This window comes from Panthera pardus, unplaced genomic scaffold (genome assembly GCF_024362965.1).
Source record: "Panthera pardus isolate Hobbes unplaced genomic scaffold, ASM2436296v1 HiC_scaffold_17, whole genome shotgun sequence".
NCBI lineage: Eukaryota > Metazoa > Chordata > Mammalia > Carnivora > Felidae > Panthera > Panthera pardus.
In genome coordinates, this window is record NW_026526732.1 from 142,101,431 (window position 1) to 142,128,075 (window position 26,645).

A 26,645-nucleotide genomic window follows, 5' to 3' on the forward strand; every position below is an offset into this window, starting at 1 on the left:
TAATCCCTTCCTTCATCCACCTAGGAAAAGTTCTTTTTAGAGATACCAGAAAAAATCTCTCCATGAGGGAAATGGGCACCTCTTGTGTGCTGGTCCCTATCCTAGGGACTTTAAATGCAGTATCTCATTTGAGGAGGTAGGTATCATAATCTATGCTTTATGGATGACTAACCTGAGGTTCACTTAGATAGTGTGATATTTCCCTAAGATTCCACGTCTGCCAAGAGATGGACCAGGATATTTACCTCCGTCCATCAAACATCAGACCTGGGGGTTCTGGTGCTCTTGGCCAGGAGATCCATGTTGTATCCTGGCATTCCATCTGAGCTCTGAGAAGACTGTGTTTCTGGGCTTCTTCAGGGCTCTGGAACCTCTTGTGTGAGCCACAACTTTGAGTCCTTCTCAGCTCTGTCTGTTTTGTGTCGGACACTCTGCAAGGCTCTGAGAGTACCTCAAAGGGGGCTAGTTTAGTAGAACAGACTCATAAAATGATCATTTCAGACTTACATAGTAAGTGATAAGATGCCCTGGGTTCTTTAAGGGCATGAGGGAGGATACCGATTTCCACCTGGGAGTTCAGAGAAGGCTGGAGAAAAACTCTGCCTCATTATGGTCTTCAACCTCAGCTAAGCCCTCAGCCTGCTAAGCAGTGTCTTCATACACCCAGTGATTTTTCTCCCAGTCCCCACAATAGCTACATCAAATGTCCGTCTCTTTTGTCACACACTGTGTGCCCCAATCCTCTTCCACACCACTTGTATCCTCACCTCAGACAGACTATCGAAGCTGCCAAATAGGAATTACCCCAACTTGCTGCCTCCTACCCACCTCCTTCCCTCTAGCCCCAGGAAACTGTCCTTTTGAAAGCCAATCTTTCCACTTATGCCTAGGACTCTCCTTGGATTGGCCACAAATCTACTTTATTTGGCCTACACATTTCATGTTTAAAATTTTTGAATTTAGTGCCTTTAGCTGAAGCATATATCCTTCAGTTCTTATTCCTACCTGTTGTATTATGTTTTTTTCATTTGTGTTATTTTTCTGGTCCCATTGAGCATTTGAACAGATTCTGGACCTATAAGCATAGATCTCAAAGTTAAAACGAACTCCAGTCTTTTCTTCAGCTAATTTCATTACTGATACAGCTGGGAGGCAACTTCTTGAGAAGCAGCGGTGCTGTTCTCCGGGATGATCTGAGCAAGTGACCAGTGACTTATACTCTGTGTATAAGTCACTTATACTGTGTATGGTCACTTATACTCTGTGTCCTTCATGGATTGGCCAGGAACTGTGTTTCTTAGAGAAATGGGACATTGTCAGTGACCATAGCTAAGGAATAGAGAGCCTTTCCAGCCTGAAAATGACACACTTCTACCCAAAGCCTGTCCTTCTAGCGTAATCTCAAAAGGCAAGTTGACTTCCCCTACTGTGAATGGCTGGTTGAAAGAAATCATTCTCAACATCTGAAATGTCTTATATAGGAGGCTGTCTTTGTCAGCTCAGCTACGAGAACAATGTACCATAGACTAGGTGGCTTAAACAACAGACACTTATTTCTTACAGTTCTAGAGACTGGGAAGTCCCATATCAAGGAACTGGCAGATTTGGTTCCTGCTGAGAGCTGTCTTCCTGGGTAATAGTTTTCTTCTTGTTATGTCCTTACATGGTGGAGAGAGAGAGAGAGAGAGAGAGCACGCATGTGCTCTAGTCTCTTTCTCTTCTTATAAGGGCACTGATCCCATCATGGGAACCCCATCCTTGTGACCTTATCTAAACCTCATTTGGTGTAGTCTGATAATTTTCCAATCTGTTTTAAATTTTGAGTATAAAAGCAAAACCATAGGATTACCTAAAAAAGTGTTGAATAATTTTGGCTTGCTTGGTCACTCTGTTCCATCACTCTGAAGAACACACGGGGTTTGGAAACACATCTGACTATTACAGCTCAACTAATAGAGAAAAAGTAATTAAAATTATTTGAGATTGTCAATATCATATATACCGAGCATTTACTAGATGCCAGAAATCTCAGTGAGCTCTTTGAGGCATTATAAGGAATTTAAACTGTATGCTTACCCTCAACTTAACATTTAGTTGGAAAATGCAGCATGCACATGAAACACCTCAGGAAACTTTTACAAATACAACTGCTGTCAACTGTCCAGTTAATAATGTGTGTACATGCAAAAAAGGCATACAAGTCATTTAGAGTTACAGTAGTCTTATGAATAGAGCCGCGTCAACCAATAATCCCCTGTCATAGCCCACTTCCTCAGTGATTTCCTAATTTTATTGGCATAAGCCAAGACCAAAGTTCTGACTGCGCTAAGATCTGGCCGTGCTGCTGAGGTGGGAGTAGTGCTGAGTCAGCCTAGAGGGAGGACACATGGGGAAGAACCTTTTGAATGAAATCTAGGTGAGGGAGGGGAAGAGGTTCCATTAGAAAGCTAGAGGGCTCATCTGGACCAGATGATAAGTGTCGCAGGTAGTGTATTAATCTCCCAGCTCTGAAACTTCTATAGCAGTTAGCCTACATATTATAATTATTTTTTAATATAATTTATTGTCAAATTAGCTAACATACAGCGTATACAGTGTGCTCTTGGCTTCGAGAATAGATTCCCATGATTCATCGCTTACATACAACACCCAGTGCTCATCCCAACAAGTGCCCTCTCAATACCCATCACCTATTTTCCCCTCTCCCTCCCAGCCCATCAACCCTCAGTTTGCTGTCTGTATTTAAGAGTCTCTTGTGGTTTGCCTCCCTCCCTCTCTGTTTGAAACTAATTTTTCTCCTTGCCCCATGGTCCTCTGTTAAGTTTCTCAAATTACACGTAGGAGTAAAAACATATGATATCTGTCTTTCTCTGACTGACTTATTTCATTTAGCATAATACTCTTCAGTTCCATCCAGGTTGTTGCAAATGGCAGGATTTCATTCTTTGTCATTGCCAAGTAGTATTCCATTGTATATGTAAACCACATCTTCTTTATCCATTCATTGCTTGATGGGCATTAGAGCTCTTTCCATAATTTGGCTATTGTTGCTCTGGAAAGCAGTGTGAAGTTTCCTCAAAAAATTAAAATAGAATTACCCTATGACCCGACAATGGTACTACTAGGAATTTATCCAAAGCCTATGTATTGTTTGGCTAACTATAATTGACCTTGTGTCTTCAGATTGAGTTCTGGGACAGTTGAAGACATTTTTCAAAGTGAAAGTTACTGTGAACCAGAGATCAGACTGATGCTACTCAGGCTGGCTGATCACCTATTATCTTTGAGTACATATCTGACTTGATCTAAGAAGGAAGCCCTAGGAATAACCCAGTTACAATAGCAAAAGAAGGTAAAACACTCAGGAAATGTTCAGGGTCTTTGTGAAGACAATGCATTTTTTGGTGAGAAATGAAAGAAGTTTGAAGATAAATGGAGAGCTGTTAATCTGGTTCTGAAGGAGAAGTGTGAATACCTTGAAGAGGTCAGTTCTTCCCATAGGTAGAGGTTCAGTGAAATTGCGAGCAAAATCTTAAAGACTTGAAAAAACAGAAAGGAGTCCAGAGTTTATCTGAAAGGATAAACTACCAAGAAGAGCAAAGAAATGCCGGAAACATAGAGAAATAAAAGAGGACTAGTGATGCCATGTATTCAAATTAGGTAAAACTCTAATTAAATGAGATCGTGTTGTACCACTTTGGAATTAGATGAAGACGTGAGAACAGATAAACCACAATCAGATCCTGTACCATGTCACTATTTAATGTGGACAAAAGGAAGTTATTCAGTCACTGGTATTGAACATTTTTGTTAGTAAACTAACAACTGCTTATGACAACAGACCAATTTACAGTGGCTTAACCAAATTGTCTGTCTGCCCCCACCCTGCCCCAACCCTGCACACACACGTAAGGGTTCTCAAGTTTGGAGCCACAGCTGCTGTGGAAGCTCCAGGATGCACTAGGCCTTCCTTTTATCATTCAGCTGAGCCGTTCTCAGCAGTAACTCTAGTCCTGCTGCAGAATGACTACCGTGCTTCAGCATCACATCCACGTTTCTGGAAGAAAAAAATAAGGAAAAGGGCATGTGTTAGTTGAGGCTGCCCCTTTAAGAGTCTTCCCCAGAAGCTCTATCCTTTGACTTCATCTTTACTAGTCACTGACCAGAATTATGTTACATGGCCAGTTGTAGTTGCAAGGGAGTCTGGGAAAGTCTAGTCTTTTAAAATAATTCCCTGAACACAAATCAGAGCTTAATATTTACACAGAAGGGGAGGACAGATCCCATACAGTCAGCCTGCAATGTGAGTTGCAATTAGTTACCTGGAAGAAAAAAAAAATTCATGTGGATCCCTTATTTCTTTCTCTGCACCTGCATCCTAAAAAATAGAGGAAAATATATTCTTAATATTAAAGGATATAATATATGTGCACTTATACCACAAATCTGCAACATATGCATAAGAAAATAGCTTTAAAGAAATACATCAATGTATTATCATTATCCTTGTGATGGGACTCTGTTTTTGTCTTTTAAAACTCTACTTTTTAGAATTTTCAAACATTTTTACAGAAGCATGTATAACTTTTATAGTTGGAAAAATAATGAACTTTATGTTAAAATGAAAATAAATAATGATAAATAAACTCAGAACTGGTCAAATGCAATAGCATAATCTTAGAGGTGTATAAAGCTGTTTACCTGACAGAGGAAGTGCTATGGTTTTCCAAAATTAGAAATCCATGGCCTCTAAATCCATTTACTCCTATAATTTACCCAAATGTGGACAACTTGACCACATAATTTTGATGATACAACCATGCAATCTGAATGAGAAAGCAAGTATTAGGGAAAACGAGAGGAGAAATATCTTCTTTGGAAACAGAAAAAAGTTGGTAGCTCTGAAAAAGACACATTTTTTCGTGTGTGGCTCTACAGTAACTATACGGAATTAGGTCAAAGAAGACATTTATTAAGTGATGAGTTATTTGAGTCTGGAGCACCAGAAGGAACATGATATATATGACTGAATATAATTGGAAATTAGCAAAGGGTACTGGTGTAAGAAGGAGAATAGCAAGCATAGTATTTGACGCGTAAGATATTATCTTTTGTACAATTGTGCAAATGATGATTGCCTATAAGCAATAAAACACAGTAAACCCTGGTTATGTACATTAGATTTGGGGGCCATTGGTTTATTGGTGGTTGCACAGTGATATTGTTTGGGGGTGAGGAGAGTTTGGTTAGTTTAATAAAATACAGAAAAGTGACCTTATCAAGTTATTAACAGTCTAAAAATTTATCATATTTGGATACAATTTTGGAAAAAAAATAGAAATGAAAGAATGTTTCATGTATATACTAAATCTTAGTGAAATAGTTAAATGACAGTAACCAATAAATAAATGCATATAACCATCTGTGAGCAGAGTGTTGGTTCTCCCACACGGTAATTGTAGCTGGCATGATTCTGCCTTTGCCTATCATGGGTAATTCTCATTTTGGTCTTCCTTCTCCACAGCAGTGGCCAACAGCTTCCAGTTCTCTGTCTCGAGTTCTTTTGATGATATTTGTTTTCATAGCATTTGAAAGCACGAGCACAGTATTAGATTACATTAAATGACTTAATCCTTGCTCATTTTCAGACAGGGACTGAGTCATGTACAGGTGTTGGCATCTCAGAAATGGCAGACCTATGGAAGTAGAATAACATTAGGGTGTTGGTTAGGTTCTTTGGGAAATCAAATGGATAGGAGTTCAAATCTAATAATGTTACAATTTAACAACATGGGTAAATTAGAAACAGTAATAATAGGATTTAGGAGAGGATATGTACCAGCTGAAATAAAAGACATTGATATGGATAGAAAGCATTCATCACAACATTCACTCACAATACTTTGCAGCTTTGAATTTGGATTTATTCTTTTTCTGATAAAGCATTTCATTTGTTAGTATACCACGTGTCTCTTTTAAAAAGTTAAAACCAAGTTTTTTTTCTTAAAGACTTAATTTTTAAAAGCAGTTTCAAGTTTACAACAAAATTGAGAAGAAGGCACAGAAAATTTCCATACACCTCTGCCTTTACACATGCATCGCCTTCCCCACCACTCACCAGCATGATATATTTGTTACAAAGAATGAACTTAAATGGACACATCAAAATCACCCAAAGTCCATAGTTTACCTTAGGTTCCACTCTTGGTATTGTATGTTCTGAGAGTTTGGACAAATGTATAATGGCATATATCCATTATGATAATAACATACAGAGCATTGTCACTGCACTAAAAATCCTCTGTGCTCTGACTAGTTATCCTTCCCCTGCTACCTCTTACCCCTGGCAACCAATGACATTTTTACTGTCTCCATAGTTTTGCCTTTGCCAAAATGTCATATAGTTGGAATCATACAGAATGTAGCCTTTTCTTACTGATTCCTTTCACTTAGTAATATGTATTTAAGGTGCCTCCATGTGTTTTCATGACATGATGGCTCATTTCTTTTCAGTGCTTAATTATATTCCATTGTCTGGATGTACCAAAATTGATTTATCCCTTCATCTACTAAAGGACATTTTGGTGGCTTCCAAGTTTTGACAGTTATGAATAAAGCTGCTACAAACATCCATGTGCAGGTTTTTGTGTGAACATAAGTTTTCATCCCTTTGGAGTAAATACCAAGGAACATGATTGCTGGATTGGCGGTCATGATGCATATGGTAAGAGCATGTTTAATTTTATAAGAAATAGCCAAAGTGTCTTCCAAAGTGACTGTACCATTCTGCATCCCCACTAGCAGTGAATGAGATCACTGCACATTACTGATAAGGGCCAGCATTTGATGTTATTAATGTTCTAGATTTGGGCCATTCTGTTAGGTGTGTAGTGGTATCTCATTTTAATCTGTGTTTCTTTGATGAAATAAGATGTGGATCATGATTTCATATGCCTTATTTTCCATCTGTATATCTTGTTGGAGAAGGCATCTGTTAAGGTCTTTGGCCCATTTTTGAATTAGATTTTCTGTTTGCTTATTGCTGAGTTTTCAAAGTACTTTGTATATTTTGGATAACAGTTCTTTTTCAGACATTATCTTTTGTAGTGTAAAAGTTTTTAATTTTAATGAAGTCCAATTTATCAATTATTTCCTTCATGAATCATGCCTTTGGTGTTGCATATAAAAAAAAATCACCATACCGAAGGTCATCTAGGTTTTCTCCTATGTTATTTTTTAGGAGTTTTATAGTTTTGTATGTTACATTTAAGTACACGAACCATTTGGAGTTTACTTTTGTGAAGGGTGTAAAGTCTGTGTCTAGTTTCGTTTTTGTTTTCTTAGATGTGGATGTCCAATTGTTGCAGCACCATTTGTTAAAGAGACAATTTTTGCTCCATGGTATTGTCTTTCCTCCTTTGCCACACATCAACTTACTATATCCATGTGGGTCTATTTCTGGGCTCTCTATTTTGTTCCATTTATCTGTTTGTCTTTGCTTTTACCATATCACACTGTCCTGATTACTGTAGCTTTATAGTAAATCTTGAAATCAGGTAATATTGGTCATCCAACTTTGTTTTCCTTCAATATTATTTTTGCTATCTGGGGTCCTTTGTGTCTCCATATAAACTGTAGAATTACCTTTTTGATATCCACAAACAACTAGGATTTTATTGGGATTGCACTGAATCTATAGAATATTTGGGAAGAACTGACATCTGGACAATATTGAGTCTTCCTATCCATGAACATGGAATACCTCTTCTTTTATTTAGTTCTTTGGTTTCTTTCATCAAAGTTTTGTAGTTTTCCTCATATAGATCTTGAGTGCATTATTTTAGATTTGTACTTAAGTATTTTTTTTAGATGCTAAATGTAAATGGTATTGTATTTTCAATTTCAAATTCTCTTTATTCATTTCTGGTGTATAATAAAGGAACTGACTTTTGTATATTAACCTTATTAGTTTAGGAGTTGTTTTGTCAATTCTTTCACTATTCTACATAGATGATCATGTCATCTGTGAACAGAAATAGCTTTAGGTCTTTCTTCCCAATCTGTTTACCTTTTATTCCCTTTTCTTGCATTATTGCATTCACAAGGATTTCCAGTACAATATTGAAAAGCAGTGGTAAGAGGGACACCTTTGCCTTGTATCTGATCTTAGTGGAAATGCCTTGACTTTCTCACCATTAATTACGATGTTAGCTGTAAGTTTGGGGAAGTAGTCTTTATTAGTTGAGACGGTTCCCCTCTATTACTTGTTTATTGAGAGTTTTTATAGTAAATAGGTGTTGGATTTTGTCACTTTTTGTGTCCTGTTGATATGATCATGTGGTTTTTTGTTTTTAGCCTTTATATAATGGATTACATGAATTGACTTTTGAATGTTGAACTGACCATACATACTTGGGATATATGCCACTTGGTTGTGGCATATAATTCTTTTTACACTTTGTTGGATTTGATTTGCTAAAATTTTGTTGAGGATTTTTGCATCTGTGTTTATGAGAGATATTAGTCTATAGTTTTCTTGCAATGTTTTTGTATATTTTTGTTATTAGGTAATGCTGACCTCATAAAATGAGGTAGGAAATATTTCTTCTGCTTCTGTCCTCTGAAAGAGATTGTAGAAAATTGGTATAATTTCTTCCTTAAATATTTGCTAGAGAACCTGGTATTTTTAGTAGGTAGAATTAAAATAACTTAATTTCTAAAATGTCATGTGATTGGCTATATTCTTCATTATCAGTAAAAAAATATAATGTTAGATAAAACTATAAAGAAAAGATATATTTTTCAAGCTCCTAGAAAAAATTTTCAAATGTCTTAATAATGATTAAATATGAGAAATATCAATTACTTTTAGCCCATTCTGCCTAGGTTAAGACCTATGCAAAAATGAATTGAATGTTTCTGAAACTTTCTCCAGGGATATGTTTCAACTATTTTATGTAGCAACTATTTTATAACAGATGAAATCTTTTAGATTTATAATCAATCAATTTAAAATTGTTTAAATGCAGGAAGGACCACTCCCCTTACATATGTTTCCTAAAAATGTGCATCTTCTGTTTTTGTCAAATCTTTACCATAAAGAGCTTCTGAGAATGTGTATTGGGGTGGGGGGAAAAGGGAGGTTGAAAACCACTGAACTAGAGAGTAGTCTCTTCATTAAAATGAACAGTATAACTATGCTTATAACATGTGAAACATATCCATTTATTTAGAAGACCCTGACCGGATCCCCTTCCATTTTCATGAGGCCTGCCTGCTATCGACGTTTCTCTAAGTTAAGGTCACTAACTAGACAGGGCTGCTTCTTTTCGGGATAGCATCTTCATGTGAATTATTAAAAGGCACCCCTGCCATCTGTTGGAAAATTGTTATAATATGCTAATTTTGTTCGAAGATGCTCCATTGCCCTCTGACAGACATTTTTCATGATAAATACATAAACTCATGGTGTGAACTGCACCCTCTTGAACACGTTACCATCGTACAGTGCATGGCCTGCACAATCACATGGTGGATTTGCAAGTAGGAAAACATAGAAATCACCATGGCAACACTTGTTTGCAAAGTGAAAATGAGAAGCCAGATTCATTGCAGTAACTCCTGGAAAGTTCCTGTTCAGCAAGTTGGTGGTATTGGAATGTTGTGGAGGTAGGGTGTGGAGAGGGGACGGTTCTTTCATTGATGGCTCCCATTATTGAGAACAAGAGCTTGGCTATTGCTCTTCCTCTGTCTTCCAGCCAGTTAGAAAAAGCCTACAAATTCCAACTACTTAGCCAAATGGAAAAGATTCTCTGTTTACAGAGAAAACACAAAGCCTGCTTCTTCCCCATCATTAAGCAGGCCGAGTATACTTAGCAGAACTTTTCCACTTAGGTGTCCAAGTTAAGGCTATCAGTAACTTTTTGCTTGAAATCTAAACATTTTAGAAACATTTTGTAGGGAAAACTATTCACAGGCCCTTTCAAAAAAAATCAAATAAATAGTTTGGGGGGTTTCCATCTTGGAATTAGGATGTTTATTTAAGAAACTCTAATAAAGCCCTCTTTCAGGCCCATGAAAATTATAGTCAGAATTGAGTGGCAGACTAAGGATTCAGGGAATAGCTATTGATTTGTGAGAGAGAGAGAGAAAGAAAAGGCCGAGCAAGGAAGCAACTTGATGAGAAACTTTTGCTAATGGTTCTTATTTCCTCCAGCTTTGAAAACGCATTCTACCAGCAGCAAAGTCTAAAACATTCTCACTCCCTGATTAGTCCACCTAGGCAGGAGTTAGTTCCCAGGGCATGGCTCAGGCTGGGCTTCTGTGAGCAAAGGCATGAGAATGGGTGGGGCTGAGTGGACGCATTGCCTGTCAGACTGATTGCAAAAGGGATTTTCAGTGAGGGCAGGCAGGGCTAGGAAGGAAAATACAAAGCCTCATGCCCGAGGGATTGGGCAGAAACCGGGAAAGAATCTGAGGAGAAGAACTGGCAAAGGAGATCCTGACTGGAGAGAGCAAGTTGCACCGCAGAAGATTCCAGAAGGATGCCAGAGATAGAGCCTTTTATAGGGTGGCCACAGATGAGCCCTAAGTCGAGAGACAACCATGAAAGAAGCCAAACTAAATTGGACACCAACCTGCTATTTTATTTACTGTTCAAAATCTCCATGGGCAAGAAATCAGAGAGTTGTGAGGAAAACATAGTATCAGAAAAGCATGAGAGAGATGCATAGTGATGGGTCACAAAAGACAGCTGACAGTTCTATACAGAAAAACCGGGGGCACGTGCAAATTGCCATTTTGATCAAAGTGACAAAGCCGGGCAAGCACCTGGAAGTAAATATGGAAGTGTGATAATTCTGAAGTAGCCACGCTGGAGATCAAAGGCTCTGAATGATTTAGAAGAAAAAAGTAGCTTAGCCAAATCCCCCTGATGACATTTCACAAGCACTTCCTGTCTTATGCTTCTATTCTGTGTAAATACAATCCCAAATCAGTGACCCATTTAGGCTGTCTAACAAATTAACACTTTCAGAATTCCAACCTTGCTTGTTTTCTGCATTTCTTATTCCAGTGAAGTAATGGTGAGAGATGTATGTATGTTGAGTCCCTACCAGCACTTGGGTTTTTTGATTTGGCAATGTTGTAAGGCCTATGGGATGGGAGTTTAGGTAGATAATAATCCCCAGTTAAGTTATTGTTGTGGCTGATGAGTGGCTTAGCTTACCCATCAGCAGCATGGGAGGTCAGGGAGGTGGGCAAGAAACTTCCCGTGAAAAGACTAGCTTTTTAAAATTCACAGTGACCTCGCCTGTTAGTAGATGTAGCGCAAGAAGAACTTCAGCTGCAACCAGTAAAATGAGTAACTTTCCCCTTTGGGCACCGGGTGGAACTGGGTGGGAAGTAGAGATAAAGAAACCAGAAATCCCCACCCCATATATCTACCTTGTAGGATTATTCAAGATGAAGTCAATGGCTTTCCGCCTCGACCACACACTGGAATCACCTGGAGCTTTTACGAACTCCGATACCCAGACCGGGCCCCCAGCACACTGAAATCAAAACCTTTTAGGATGGGACCTGGCACCAGCATTTGCTGTTTTCTTTTAGTTCTACAGGTTGTTCCTTTGTGCGGTCAGGGTAAGAACAACTGGGTTAGGTGAAACAATGTGGGCGCCCGGCATGCTTTTGGTGCCCAGTGAGTGTGCGCGTCCTCCTCTTTGAATAAGTTCCTGCTCTTCGTCCCTCTCCCTTTTCTGCACGTGCACAAGGTCGTGCTGTATCTGGCTTGGCCCTTCAGTGTGTATCACAGATGACTGTGCCTCAGAGTTGGGGGATTTGTTTTTATCTTCATGTTGACAAAGAACTCTCTTCGATTTTCACTTTTAATGTACCATCTCGTCACTTGTTTCACGTTTTTATCTTCCTTCCAATGTTACTTAATTTCTTGCACCCTGAGGCCCCAGAATCTTTGGCTTCAGGAAGAATTCTGACTTCTGTGTCCCTTGTGATTGACTTTAGCTAAATCTTCTCAAGCACCCTAGAAGATCAGGGTGGCTATGAAGTTTAAGGAATAAAGAGGGTTCCTAAAAAGAGATAGAATTCATCCATTTCACTTAAAAATGCCTTCATGTTTTCCAAGCATTTTTGAACTCTTAAGCATTTTTAATAAGCTCACTTATGAGTCTTGTTGAAAAAGAAATAAAATAACACTTGTTTTCATTAAGGGAAAAGATCTTTTTCCATCTTAGTTGGTATTGTTGAAGGAGACAAAAAGGAGTCCAAAACTTGGCAACACAGTACATTATTAGTGACATATTGGTCACAGATGTGCTGGTAGAGTTACATTTTCTTCCGGCCATTAGTATTTTAAGTACCCACAAATTACATATGAAAGCCCAGATAACCTCCTTCCCAAAAGGGAAGGATGAAAAATTATGATATTTGCAAAATCTTCATTTTTAAGGTATTCTAAATATGTTATTATAAATAGGCAAGTGACACATGTCCAAGTAAAAACACATCACCAGTAACGCTAGATGATGCCAGCCTTTACTTACTACCTTCAATTCCAAATGCCTTAAACAAGTGCAGATACGCAGAGATACTTTTTGGCAATTCTTGTGAATTATAAGATTTTCTTTACTTAACAATTCTTGAAAAAAATTCAAGAAGGCAAAATTCAAGAGGCAGAAGGGAAATCTCTCTAGTAATTTTATTGCTTGAATCTGTAGGCCTTTGAAGCAGAGTATAAGGAGTTCACATTGCATTCAGTTGCAGAAAGTCCTAAAAGGACTCCAAGGAGAGTATTGATAAGCCAACTCTGGAAACAGGGTTAAGATTCACTTGGGGAGGAAATGGTGTTGGCATCCCATGAAGGCAGTTGTAATAGATGAACGTAATTCCAGACCTAAAGCTTTGACTGTAAGGATGTAATGGAATGAAAAGGTGTGTTGTTTAAAAAAAAAAAAAAAAGGATCAAGAAACACATTTGATGGACATGAAAATAATGACAAACTAAAACTATTATAAGACTTCTTGAGAATTTTAAAACTCACCTTGATAAGAAAACTAGACAAGGTAATAACTCCTGGAGGGATGACAGACACTTCAGTCTCCATCAGTCTCCATCGTGTTTAAATTGATGAGCTAACCAGTTTGAAAGGTCATGTAAATTGAAAGTGATATAAAATTGAACAAAGGGGAAAAATTAGGAGAAGAAGAATTAGTGCATTCCCTATGTAAGAAACTGAATTATGACATAGAAAAAATAATAGGGCCAGCTTTACTGATATATAGGTAGAAGGTTATCTATTTGCATTTTTAATTTAGTAAAAATACGTATGATTTAGTGATCTGATGATTGCAAAGACAGATGGCTTTAAATCAGGAGCTTGTGATATACTTTTCAGCCCCCGAACTATTTAATAGCACTGTCAAGGGAATGTCAGTGTTTGATGCGGATCCAGTACTGCCTCGTGTCTTGTGTATCATTTGATTTTGTAAGTTCAAGACGTAGTACTATACAGCTTTTTAAAAATAAACCCATAAGAAGACTAAACGTTCTTTTGATTCTCAAAGTATCTTGTTTTTGTTGCCTCCCATTTCCCTAGGAAAGTGACAGTGTTTGAGGACCCTGACCAGAATATTCACCTGAAAAACCTGTCTCTCCATCAGGCAGCCACAGAGGAGGAAGCTCTGAATCTGCTTTTCTTAGGAGACACCAACAGAATGATTGCAGAGGTAATGGACTCTCCTCCGTGAGCTGCTTTTTCCATATTATAAGATACAATAGAATTTTAGGGGCAGTAATGACCTTAAAAATAATCTCATCCAAATCTCATGGTATAGGTTAAAAAAAAAAAAAAAAAAAAAAGACCAGATTCAAAAAAAGAAAAGAGAGAAAGAAAACTTAGATTCAGAGAATTGAAGAGACTTTCCTAAGGTCATTCAGGTAGTTAATGGGCAGCAACTGAAATCTCGGCTTTTTTAACTTTTATGTTTTCAGTCTGATGCAAATTAGTTTGCAGATAATTGATGAAAACTCATGAAATATTTTAATTATAGGAATTTTTGCATCATTTTTGAAATTTAAAAATACACAGTTCATTATTCCTAACCTCAGATCATCCATGTGTCGGTGTATTGTTTTCATATCCATGTATTTAGGGAATTGTTACTTATAAGGCATTTAGAACAATCCACCGGACATAAGAAGTGCTCCGTGTATTTACAGCTCTTGTTGGCAGTGTCACAAACACTGCCATGGTGTGTAGTGTAAGCCTCAGTGCAATATTTTGGATATATTGACACTAAAACTTATTTATTGTTAATCTCACATTTGCACCTGTACAAATGGGTGTCTGTATTTCACCTGGGACCCCTAGGCAGGAGCCAGGACTGACTATGCTTGGTCAAAGGCCCTGACCTTAACCAGTTACTGACCGGAGACAGAGAGTCGCAAAGCTGTCATTCAGCGACGCTGCAGTAAAGGAATGGAGTGGCCGTAGTGGTGTGGGAACAGTTCCCCAAATGAACAGCTTGCTGCTATCACTGGCACTTCTGTTTTTGGTTTTGTTTTTAACTGAAGTATAAGTAACATCCAGTGTTATATTAGTTTCAGGCGTACAACACAGTGATTTGCCAAGTCTATACAATATTCAGGGCTTGCCTCAATAAGTATAGTCACCATTGTCACCAAGCAATGTTACCACAGTGCTATTCTCTATGCTGTACTTTCCATCTCCGTCACTTACTTATTTTATAACTCTAAGTTTATGCCTCTTAATCCCCTCTATCTACATTGTCCATCCTCCATCTGTGTCCTCTCTGGCAACCACTAGTTTGTTGTCCGTATTTAAGAGTCTGGTTTTGTTTGTTTTGTGTTTTATTTTCCACATGTAAGTGAGATCACATACTATTTGTCTTTCTCTGTCTGACTTATTTCGCTTAGCATGATCCCCTCTAGGTCCATCCATGTTGTCGCAAGTGGCAAAATCTCATTCTTTTTAATGACTTGAGTGATATTCCATTGCTTGTGTATACCACGTCTTCTTCATCCATTCATCTTCGGGTGGACATTTGGGTTGCTTCCATACCTTGGCTGTTATAAATAATGCTGCAAGAAACATATATCTTTTTGAATTAGTGTTTTCATGTTCTTTAGGGAAATACTCAGTAGTGGACTTACTGGATCATACGGTAATCCTGTTTAGAATTTTTCAAGGAACCTCCATATTGTTTTTCACAGTGGCTGCACCAATTTATGTTCCCACCAATAGTGCACGAAGGTTCCCTTTTCCCCATATCCTTGCTAACACTTGTTATTTCTTGTCTTTTTAATACTAGCTTTTCTGACTAGTATGAGTTGATATCTCATTGTGATTTTCATTTCCATTTCCCTGGTGATTAGTGATGTTGAGCATTTTTTCATGTGTCTGTTGGCCATCTGGATGTCTTATTTAAAAATATGTCTGTTCAGGTTGTCTGCTTATTTTTTAATCAGATTATTTGGGTTTTTTGGTGTTGACTTGTATAAGTTTTTATATATTTTAGATTTATCATTTACAAATATCTTCTCCCATTCACTAGATTGCCTTTTTGTTTTGTTGATGGTTTCTTTTGCTGTGCAAAAGCTTTTTTATTTTGGTGTAGTCCCAATAGTTTATTTTTGCTTTTGTTTCTCTGGCCGGAGAAGACATATCCATAAATATGTTGCTAAGGGCAATGTCCAAGAGATTACTGCCTGTGTTTTCTTTTAGGAGTTTTATGGTTTCAGGTCTCACATTTAGGTCTGTAATCCTTTTTGAGTTTATTTTTGTGTATGGTGTAAGAAAGGTGTCCAGTTTTGTCCTTTTGCGTGTACTGTCCAGTTTTCCCAGTACCATTTATTGAAGAAGAGACTGTCTTTTCCCCATTGCATAATCTTGGCACTTTCCTTTTTAAACCATGCTCCCAGAGTTCTGTGTTTTACCTTGTCTCTGATAACAGAGGTAAAGTAGGTGAAGATATTAAGCTGGCAGGGATAACTAGTCTGAGAAAATCCCTATCAAGTGACTTTTTTCTCTGCCCCATTTCTACTCTCCAGAATGTACCAACGCATGTTGCTGGTATCTGTTATTGTTCTGGGCCCTTACTTTTGTTGTTTTTTACCAGTTCTGTGTGATTGCTTTTCAGTAGACTAACATATAAGTTGAATTTATGTATGACATGAAACACGGATTTGAGAACCCTGGAATTATTATTTCCAGTAAAAGAAAGTTTTATGTAGTTCTTAATTTCTGAATATCTTGTTTGGCTTTCCAATGTTCTGCATTTGTGTTTTGCTTCCACAGTAATTGCTCATGTGATCATCCATGATGTTCTTATTTGTCATGATAGTTGAAGATTAAGAAATAAAGCAGATTAAGAATTAGGGAGTATAATGGCAAAAGATTCAGCATGCCCAACTAAAGATCCTTTTCTATACATAGTTTAATAAAGAGCAAACCTAGAGATGCAGGGTAGAGCTGAGTCCTGGCCACCAGTGGAATATGAAAGAGAGAAAAGTAGACTCATAAATGCTATTAGAAAACAAGTAGAGAAACCTGTCCCTGCCTCAATGCTAACCTTCCTCCAGAGGTGACTCATCTCTAGAGAAACCTTGCCCTCTAGGCCTTGCCCTCACAAATTATATTTCCTCATCTTGAATGGGTCATGGAGGGCTCCTGACCATGGTTCTCTATGACCTCTATTAGCTTAAAAGCTTGGTCATTTGATATTTCAAAGTTATGTGTTAACTTTAGCTGGGTGCATACTTTCACACTATTGTTTTGTAAAGTTTTGAGGAGTTTAAGCTTCTTTGTGCCAAAGTATCTGTCATGTTCTACCACCTCACAGAATTCCAACCGTCTTTTCCTATTACTACTGAGCATCTAATAATAGTATCATAAATAGCTAAAACCTGACAGGTTTCAATCCTAATAATGCTGGTTGTACATTATTTTTTTATTCATTTTTTTCTTTGTAAAGCCCAATTTCTTTTAAACCAAGTCTAACAGGTTTTTGGATGTTTCTCTGCTTGCTTTTGATTTTTTTCTTTGGTAGTAGCTACCATGTTATATTGAGAACCTGCTCAATAGACTTGGCATTGTTGCAGAGATTTTCTATGCACCTCTCTCTCTCTCTCTCTCTCGATATTATTTTTGATTCTTATTTTATAAATGGAAACTGAGGCTCAAAGAGTTGAACTACTTGCCCAAAGCCGCATAACTAACAAGTGGCAGAGCCAGGGTTCAGCTGCGAGATGACTGATTCAGAAGCTTGTGCTCTTTCTGTATATTACATTTCACGATTACAATAATCATGTCAGTAACATGTCAAATTTTTCAAGGGAGGATATATTTCTGAGTTACTTAAGAAGTATAGTAAGTATTTAGCACTTCAGTTTATCTCTTGAATTCATTGAAAGCAAATAAATACATCAGAGTATAAATGAAGACTAACTATCAATCCCTGGAAATACTTTATTATTTAGAGCCTCTAATAAGGTATGTTTTAGATTACAGCCTAGCTGTCAGAATGTAATTTGTCAGCACAGAACGAGCTAACCAGGATAAAAAGAACATACTAATCGTTTTTTAAAAAATGAGGTCCCCAATTTCCCATTTACATAGAGCTGTCCAGAAGTTGCCATGGTAACCAGAAAACATTTGCAAAACAGTCTGAATATGTGGGACACAAAGTGGAGCTCTCTTCCTTTTAGTGTTTTCTACCCAGAGCCAGCATTCTGAGGAAAATAAGAGTAGTTTCATCCTCTTCTTATTCATTCAGAAATCTTCAATAATTTCTGTGATCCTACTAATGCTTTGAATAAAACCTGATTATGTCCTTAGGGTAAGTTTTTTAAAACAGTTGAATTGCTGTGCCAAAGAGAATAAATTGTAAGAGCTCAACTGTGTGTGACCCAGGGTCAAAGCCCACCGGTAGCAAACATGACTTGATACTTCTCTATCTTATCATTGAAATGTTTCTCTCAATTAATCAAATCTAATTGACCAAGACATTCTGCATTCGACTGTGAGGCCCTGCAGTGTCCTGTTGCTGGGACCCTTTGCTTAGACCCACCCATGGTCTAGAACACTCTGTGCCCAAGTGTGGCCTGAGGGTATCTTGCATTAGAATATCCTGTGATAGTAAAGAGACAGTTTCCTGGATCCCACTTCTGATCGATGGATTCAGAACCTCTGTGGTGGAGCCCAGGAATATGCATTTTAGCATTTCATTTTATTCCTTTTGGTTAGAACATGTACGAAATGGTATTTTAAAAAATTACATTTGTCTCTCTGTCTAGAGTAAGCTCTTTCAGGGCCAGGATCTTACTGGATTTTCTTCATCTTGGGGTCCCTAGCACCTTGACCAGTGCCTGGCCCACAGTAAGCACCTGCAGAAATGCTTAATGAATGCAAAACCTACAAATCTAAATTTTTTAAATTAAATTAAATTAAATTAAATTAAGTTAAATTAAATTAAGTTAAATTAAATTTTGATTCCATTATAGTTACCACAGTGTTATATTAGTTTCAGGTGTACAATATAAGTGATTCAACACCTCCATACATCACCCAGTGCTGATAGTGACAAGTGCACTCCTTAATCCCCATCACCTGTTTCATCCATCACCACACTCACCTCCCCTCTGGTAACCATCAAATTCTTCTCTATAGTTAAGAGTTTGTTTCTTGGTTTGTCTCTCTCTTTTTTTTTTTCCCCTTGGCTCATTTGTTTTGTTTCTTAAATTTCACATTTGAATGCGATCGTATGGCATTTGTCTTTATCTGACTAACTTATTTCACTTAGCATAATACACTCTAAGTTCCATCCATGTCATTGCAGATGGCAAGATTTCATCCTCTTTTAGGGCTGAGTAATATTCCATTGTGTGTATATACCACATCTTCATCCATTCCTCAGTCAGTGGACTTTTGAGATCTCACCATAGGTTTGACTAATGTAAATAATGCTGCAGTAAACATAGGGGTGCATGTCTTATCCCTTTGAATTAGTGTTTTTGTATTTGGGGGTAAATACCCAGTAGTGCAATTACTGGTTGATATTGTAATTCTATTTTTAACTTTTTGAGGAACCCCTGTACTGTTTTCCACAGTGGCTGCACCAGTTTGCATTCCCACCAGCAGTGCGAGAGGGTTCCCCTTTCTCCACATCCTTGCCAATACCTGTTGTTTCTTGTGTTGTTGATTTTAACTATTCTGACAGGTGTAAGGTGGTATCTCATTGTGGTTTTTGATTTGTATTTCCCTGATGAGGAGTGACGTTGGGCATCTTTTCATGTGTCTGTTGGCCAATCTGGACATCTTCTTTGCAGTGTTGAGTTGTATCAATTCTTTATATATTTTGGATACCAGTCTTTTACTGGATACATCATTTGCCATTTTAGCATTTTAAATGTGCTTTGGCTAAACCTGAAGGCAGTTTGGTTTTTCATTAACATGCTGATTGAAACCCACTCACAGAGAAGTTTTTGAGCACATCCATATTCTGCACCCTGCACATATTCAGTACCACAAAATTTGAAAGTTCTGCTAATTTGGGAGGCAAAAAAATTGTTGTAATTTATTTACCATTTGCATTTCTGTTTTTGTTTATGTCTTCTAATTGTTTTTCTCCAGCAGTGTTAGGGTAGGTCCGGTTGATTTGTTGAGTGCATGAGGGCTGGGACTTGGTCTTGTTCATATCTGTCATACCTAGAAACAAAGCCTGACATATAGTAGGTGCTCAGTAAATAATTATTGAATGAATGAACATTAAAGATAAAAATTTTTGTTTTTGTCATGCATTTAGCAAATATTTTAAAATTTTATAGATTTTCTTTTCATTGTACTTTCTTTCCTTTAATATAGCTAAGTCAATTTTTTATTTTATGGTTTCTGCTTTGGATGCCATGCTTAGAGATGCAATAGCTCACTGATAAATAATCCTACATATTAGAAAGTGTTTTGTTTTTTTGAATTGAAATTTGATGCCCAGTAGCATCTACTTCATTATTCACACATTCACATGGAAAGGGACGGTCATCATCAGGTTGGGGTGGATCTTATCAGAGATTTCTGGGGCATGGGAATTTTACCTGAATCTTGAAAAAGGCTATCCTGAATTAACAAAATCAGGGTTCATTTTGAATCCTCCCTCTAGAAATAGCTTCCATTGGTAAAAGCTCAATTTAAATATTCATTTTAAGGAATTGTAGTGCTGCTCAGAGTGAATCATTAGACTAACACAAGCCTCTTTTACAAGCCAGTTTGGAAAAGAGAATAGTGTCTTCTCCAAAGACACTGGGGTGTCTTCTACCAAAACTTCATAGTAATGTCTGTTATGGGTTAAATTGTGTCTTTCCCCCTCCTCCTCATTCATAGGTTGAAGTCCTAACCCCTCAGTACCTCAGAATGTGACCTTCTTAATTAAGAAGTAGAGTCTTTATAGAAGCCACCAAGTTAAAATGAGGTCATAAGGGTGAGCCCTAATCCCATATGACTGGTGTCCTTATAAAATGAGGAAATTTGGAGACAGATACATACACATGGAAATGCTATATGAACACAAAAATGTTCATCTATAAGCCAAGGAGAGAGGCTTGGAACAGATCCCTCCCTCACAGCCCTCAGAGGGAAGAACCAACACCTTCATTTTGGATTTCTAGCCTTAAGGACTGTGAGATGATAAATTTCTGGTATTTAAGCCCCCCGGTTTGTTATACTTTGTTATGGCAACCCTGGAAAACTGATCCAGTGTCCAGATAACCTAGAATATAATTTCTCATATGATTGATACCAAGTGTAGCTCTTGACCTTGACGAGTTCAAGAGGAATAATATGCTTTAGCTAGTAGATAGCACTGGTTATGAAACTGGTTGAAGGGGACCTTTGGTGAGAACAGAACACTTTGTGCCAACATTGGGAGAGTCCAGGGTCCTTTTGGTGGGTGGTGTGCTTTCTTCCCACCTGTCTTCCTTTCCTGAGTGAACCATCAGGTGAGTTCTTCCAGTCAGTGTTGATGGCCACTCTGTGGCTTCCTCACCATCACTATGCATTCCTGCCAGGCAGAGGTGAAGAGCACGAGCTTTGGAGATGATCTCCTATTCTGCTCCTGGCTCCACCTTGAGAGGTGTATGTCCTTGGCCGAGTCACTGACCCAGTGTGAACCACACTTCTAACTTGTACGATGGGCAGAATGATACCTACTTTCCAGGGTTATAGTAAGAACTAAGTTAAGTGACATTTGGAAATACCCTAAAATTTTCGGCTAGCAATTATTTATTTAAAGATAAGACTATTGTCCTATTCAGCTCTGTTCTTTCAGCACCTGGCAACTAGTTGGCCAGTCATTAATTAATAATTTGGTCACATTGCTGGGGAGAGGAAGATTTGGAGAGAAGACCTACAATCTCAAGCCCAGAATCAAAAGTGGCCTTATGATACACTGTGCCTGTTGGTGACTCCAGAGTACATCCCAGACATTTTGACATTTTATTTTATTAAAAACATTTTTAAATGTTTATTTTTGAGAGAGAGAGAGCGAGCACATGAGTGGAGGAGGGGCAGAGAGAGGGAGACACAGAATCCAAAGCAGGCTCCAGGCTCTGAGCTGTCAGCACAGAGCCCGACGCAGGGCTCGAAAGCACGAGCTGTGAGATCATGACCTGAGTGGAAATCAGACATTTAACCAGATGAGCCACCCAGGCACCCCAACTTTGACATTTTAAAATTTGTGATACTCCATACATTTTGGAAGAGGTTACTTTCCAAATAATCAGTCTATCAACCTATTAGTTCTTTCTACCTGACTCTTTGCTTGAAATAAAAAACCTAGTAAGATTTATCTGAGTTGTGCTGATGTGTTTTGTAATTTCTTAGACTTGCACATTATCAAACTTATGGAGTGACGGTGTGGCCCTGTAGAAGTGCAAACACAGCTGGGAGACAGGGCATGAGTGGAGTTGGTAGGTTTATGCCACCTGTAGGAACAACTGTCATTGGACACGTGACCTAATAGCATAAGGACAACACAGGAAGGACAGAGCAGCTTTACTGTGTGACTATGTTTGTTAACAACACTAAGCCTTGATCTTGTGTGGTGTGTGTGGGAAACCAGAAGATTTGGGTAGCAGTTAGTATTCCAGGATCCTATTCCAGAAGACGATTAGAAGGACACTGAATAGGGGCGCCTGGGTGGCTCAGTCAGTTAAGTGTCTGACTCCTGATTTCAGCTCAGGTCATGATCCCAGAGTCGTGGGATCAAGCCCTGCATCAAGCTCCACACTGAGTGTGGAGCCTGCTTAGAATTCTCTCTCTCTCTCTCTCTCTCTCTCTCTCTCTCTCTCTGCCCCTCTCCCATGCTCGTGTACTCTCTTTCTCTCCCCCTCTCTTTCCCAAATAAAAAAAAATTGTTTTAAAGAGAGATATATTAATTGTATGTAATTAACAAGTTTATTCCAAGATTTTTGAGCCTGGGAAGAGCAAAATACACAGCACGCAAAATACATGTTGGCCCTGCTGTTATTACAATAAGAATAGTATCTTTTATTATTAGGTCTCAGTAGGCAGCTAGAATACTTAGCAGATGTGTTGACAATTCTAATCTCTTTTCTTAATCTACTGAAGGAAGGAAATTTCAATTTAAAAAAAAAAAATTTTTAACGTTTATTTATTTTTTTTGAGACAGAGAGACAGAGCATGAACAGGGGAGGAGCAGAGGGAGAGGGAGACACAGAATCTGAAACAGGCTCCAGGCTCTGAGCTGTCAGCACAGAGCCCAACACGGGGCTCGAACTCACGGACCGTGAGATCATGACTTGAGCCGAAGTCGGACGCTTAACCGACCAAGCCACCCAGGCGCCCCAGGAAATTTCAATTTTGAGCACTTACATATGTCAGGCATTTCTCTCTCCTTATATTTTATATATGAGATATAGGAAGAATATGTAACTTCTTAAAAATAGTGATTCTGTTATATCATGGTTTGCATTTTGCTCTCATCTAACCTGATTAGTGGTATTGCATGAACCATGAGTTTTGAGATCTAAAACATTTATTTATTAAAATAAATGAAGTGGCATAGTACAGCCATTATTAGAAAGTTAAAATATACCTATTCTATATCCGTGGTTAGAGAAACACAATTTTTTTTTTGGCTGTAAAAATTTAGCTCCAGAGTTTCTATTGATCTTTCAAATTCTCATTTCTGATTAAGCATAGAGAAAGAAATTTTTACTCCAGTCCCTGTTACTGAAATGCTCTAACAACAGCAACAAAATATAAAAAACAGAGGGAAAAAGAAGCCATCTTCAGTGAAACAAGGAAATAGCCATAACCTCAAACCATGAGAGAAACTGCCAAAGATTATGAAATTTGAGTTATGGGGAGGGAGGGTGCTGAGAGCCAACACATTCATCCTCCAGCCTCAGTTAGGATAGAGTTTCCCCTTAAAGAAAGGGTCACAATTCTGCAATGCAAATCCAGTCATCTTTTGGTTACAGCGATGAGGTCTAAGAACACAGGGAAGTATGGGGGGAGGGGTAGTATTAGATAGATACTCATTCTACACTATGAAAGATGGATCCAAAGACGGAACCTGTAAGACAAGTCATTTTTATGGTCAGCGGTCTCAGCTCGTGGCAAGAAAGGTGGTGTGTGGTGAGTGGAGTTCAGGGAGTTAGTGACTAAAATGTACCATCCCAGGCCTGTTGGGGTGGGGAGGGGGGGGATGAGGAAAGTATGTATATGTTCTTTGAGCTAAGAACATAACAGATATAAAGTAAAAGTATTCAGGGCACAAACTTGATTTGAATGCTGCACGCCCCCCCGCCCCAGACTGTTCTTTAGGAAAAAGACGGATATGTTCAGAGATAAAATTGTCAGAAAGAAAACAACTGAAGACTTACCATATATATGGAGTAGGGCGACGGGGGGTCGGGGGGGGGGGTTGGCTAAGTAACCCATATTTGAATGCTGATTATATCAGGGGGCAGAGGAAGTGTTCTTCACAGTCTTATGTTACCTCGATATAGTCTTTATTAAAAAAAAAAAATAGCTCCAAAATATAGAAGGGATTACAAGAGCAGAAGATGAAAATCAAGTTTGAGGACGCCAGAGAAGAAATGACAGAGAAAAAGAAAGCCATTGTAAAGATGAAAGTGCCATTGGAAGCAAAAAAGAAGGAGGAAGAAGGGGAGGAGGGAATGAGGAGGGGGGAAAGAGGGAGACATGTGGCTGAAAAATAACGAAGGATGCAAAAAGTGAGGAGAGAAAGTGCTGCTTAGAGAGAGAGAGATCAGCAGCGCCAGGAAGCTGCTTCACTCCGTAGGCAAGTCTCAGCCAGTAGAGGCACTGGCAGGAGATGGGAGGGCGTGAGGAGGGGAGAAGCCAGAGCATCCCCCCCCTTCCCAGTTGGGTGCCAGCTAAAAGGGGTCTGGGGAAGATGCTGCTTTTAGGACTCAGAGTCTCTGCTGTGGTATAGAAAACAAAAATAGAGAGAAGGGAGGAAATGGAACAGAGAGGAAAGAGGCCTAGGATTAGCCCCTGAGTAACAACATTTCTGCAAGAAACTGAGATAATAACTCAGATTGCTTTTGGCTTATCTAACAAGTCAGGAATACACAAGGGGGAAACTGGCAGGATGTCAATTTTGGCTGTAGCTTTAAGCACAGAAGCTATTCTTACAGCATTTCTCCCTGATAGGTTTTTTTTTTTTTTTTTTTTTTTCTGGCAAGCTAACTTTTGTATCCAATCCTTATAATGGTTCCAGCTAGGAGGGAGGAGACAGGGGTCTTACAAACCACCAAAAACCTTCAACAAGTACTTTTACTAGGTTGGGGTATGCCATTTGGAGTGTTGCCAGTTGTAACAGCAACTGAGATCTTCATGGCCATAGAAAGAACTGCAGAATCTTCAAAATACGGAAAAAATATGATTGGACTATAAAGCAGAGAGAAATAATGTTTCTAATAGTAGCTTTCTGTGCTTTTAGAGTTCTTCCTTCAGCATCTCTACCGTAAATGACATTGTCCCTGAATTCCTGTCTGTTTGATCTTGATGTCCGACCTGAAACGTTGCATTGAGAGTTATCACCATCAATCTGACGGGATAAACTTCTTTCATAAGAATAAAATTATATGAAAGTATATCTGAGTTCTGAGTTCAGTACTGATCTTGTCTGTACAGAGGATAGTGAAGGGTATTTTCAGCTTACCTATAATCTTGAGCTGTGTAATGTGTTCAGAATAGGTTTTCCCTAAAGACAAACCCTCTGAGCTGCTGTCAATTCATGAGATCACTAGACTTTTTAGCCCATAATATTGTTGTTCCAGTTCTGTGTATGGTCACATGTGGAAATTGTTAAGCCAGGCTGAATTTTAAAAGGAAAAAAGAAAAAAAAGTTAAACTCAATGTAAAAGGTGAAAAATGTGCTAGATAACGGCAATAAGTTACTTGTTGCCATTGAAGAATCAATTTTGTTATGATTCTTCTCACAGTCAAGTAAAAAAAAAATGGGGGAGGCCGGGGCAACATTTGGGGTCATATAATTTCCCTTGTTCAGAGAACAAACCTTTACTTTGGTGATTATGTGATGATAGCTCGTTCAAGGATGATAAACAGAGATGATAGTTGGACATAACTGATTGAAGATATGGGTAAAATTCCTTCTCAGTTTGCAAATGGGCCAATTTTAACATACTTAGCTTTTGATATAAATGCACTTGACTTTCATTTGTCAAATCCTGAAGAAGTGACCCGCAGAGAGGCAATCTTCTGAATTCTGACATCCAGCAGAAAAAGAGCCATCCCTAATTCTGACATTTAGTTTTCCTAAAATTAAGTCATCCTAGTAGATCTTACAGGATGTGAAAAAAAAAAAACAAAACAAAACAAAACAAAAAAAAAACACATCAAATTGATCACAGACTTGTTAGGAGAGATATATAATAAAATATAATAGGATATCAGAAAGGTGAATCATACTTGCTAGAAAATTCTTATTATATATTCCAGGTTACTCCAAAGCTTGCTTTTGAATTTTACACAAAACTGATGTACCTAATCTATTTTTCTCTTTTACAAAACTACCTTGACAATATGCTGGGCCTAGAAATCCTGCAACTAGAGAAAATGATTTTGACTACTTTTCTAAAAGCCACGTATCTTATAAAGAGAAAAATCAGAAAGAAAAACAAGGAGTTTAGAATTATTAATTCCAATTGAAGGTTATCTAATTGGGGATATTTTGCTGCTAAGCACTGTGTTCTGAAACAGCCTCAGGAAGAATCAAGGCAGGTGTTTTTAGTGTCACATGATCCACCACTCGGTTTGGTCAGTTCTCACTTCCAGGCTGGGTTGGTGTACATCAAGGGTGTGGTGGGCCTCCTGATAACCCATGTGCTACGGGAGGAATTGGATATGGAATCATTTAGCCAATGGTGGGAAGGTTAGGGAATCACTTAAGGGTGAGTTTTAACCTGAAGGCTGGGGTAGCCCAGAAAACACATAGAAGTTATTATTTTCAGTCTTCAATTCAGATAGAATAAATGAGCAGAGGAAGAAATCAGTTAGGCTATCGGGTTAGAAAGTGTTATCAGACCAGGAGAATTGGAGTGG

The 26,645-nt window shown here is 38.3% G+C and overlaps 1 protein-coding gene across 3 annotated transcripts in view; it reads left to right on the forward strand.

Annotated features, from left to right (window-relative positions):
• Positions 1-26,645, forward strand: part of KIF6 (kinesin family member 6) — a 385,916-nt gene that overhangs the window by 91,289 nt on the left and 267,982 nt on the right. For all 3 annotated transcript variants that reach the window (XM_019457021.2, XM_019457020.2, XM_053905057.1), the window contains one exon: positions 13,614-13,743. In XM_019457021.2, the coding sequence (XP_019312566.2) occupies positions 13,614-13,743 (130 nt within the window). The remainder of the gene's footprint in view (positions 1-13,613; positions 13,744-26,645) is intronic.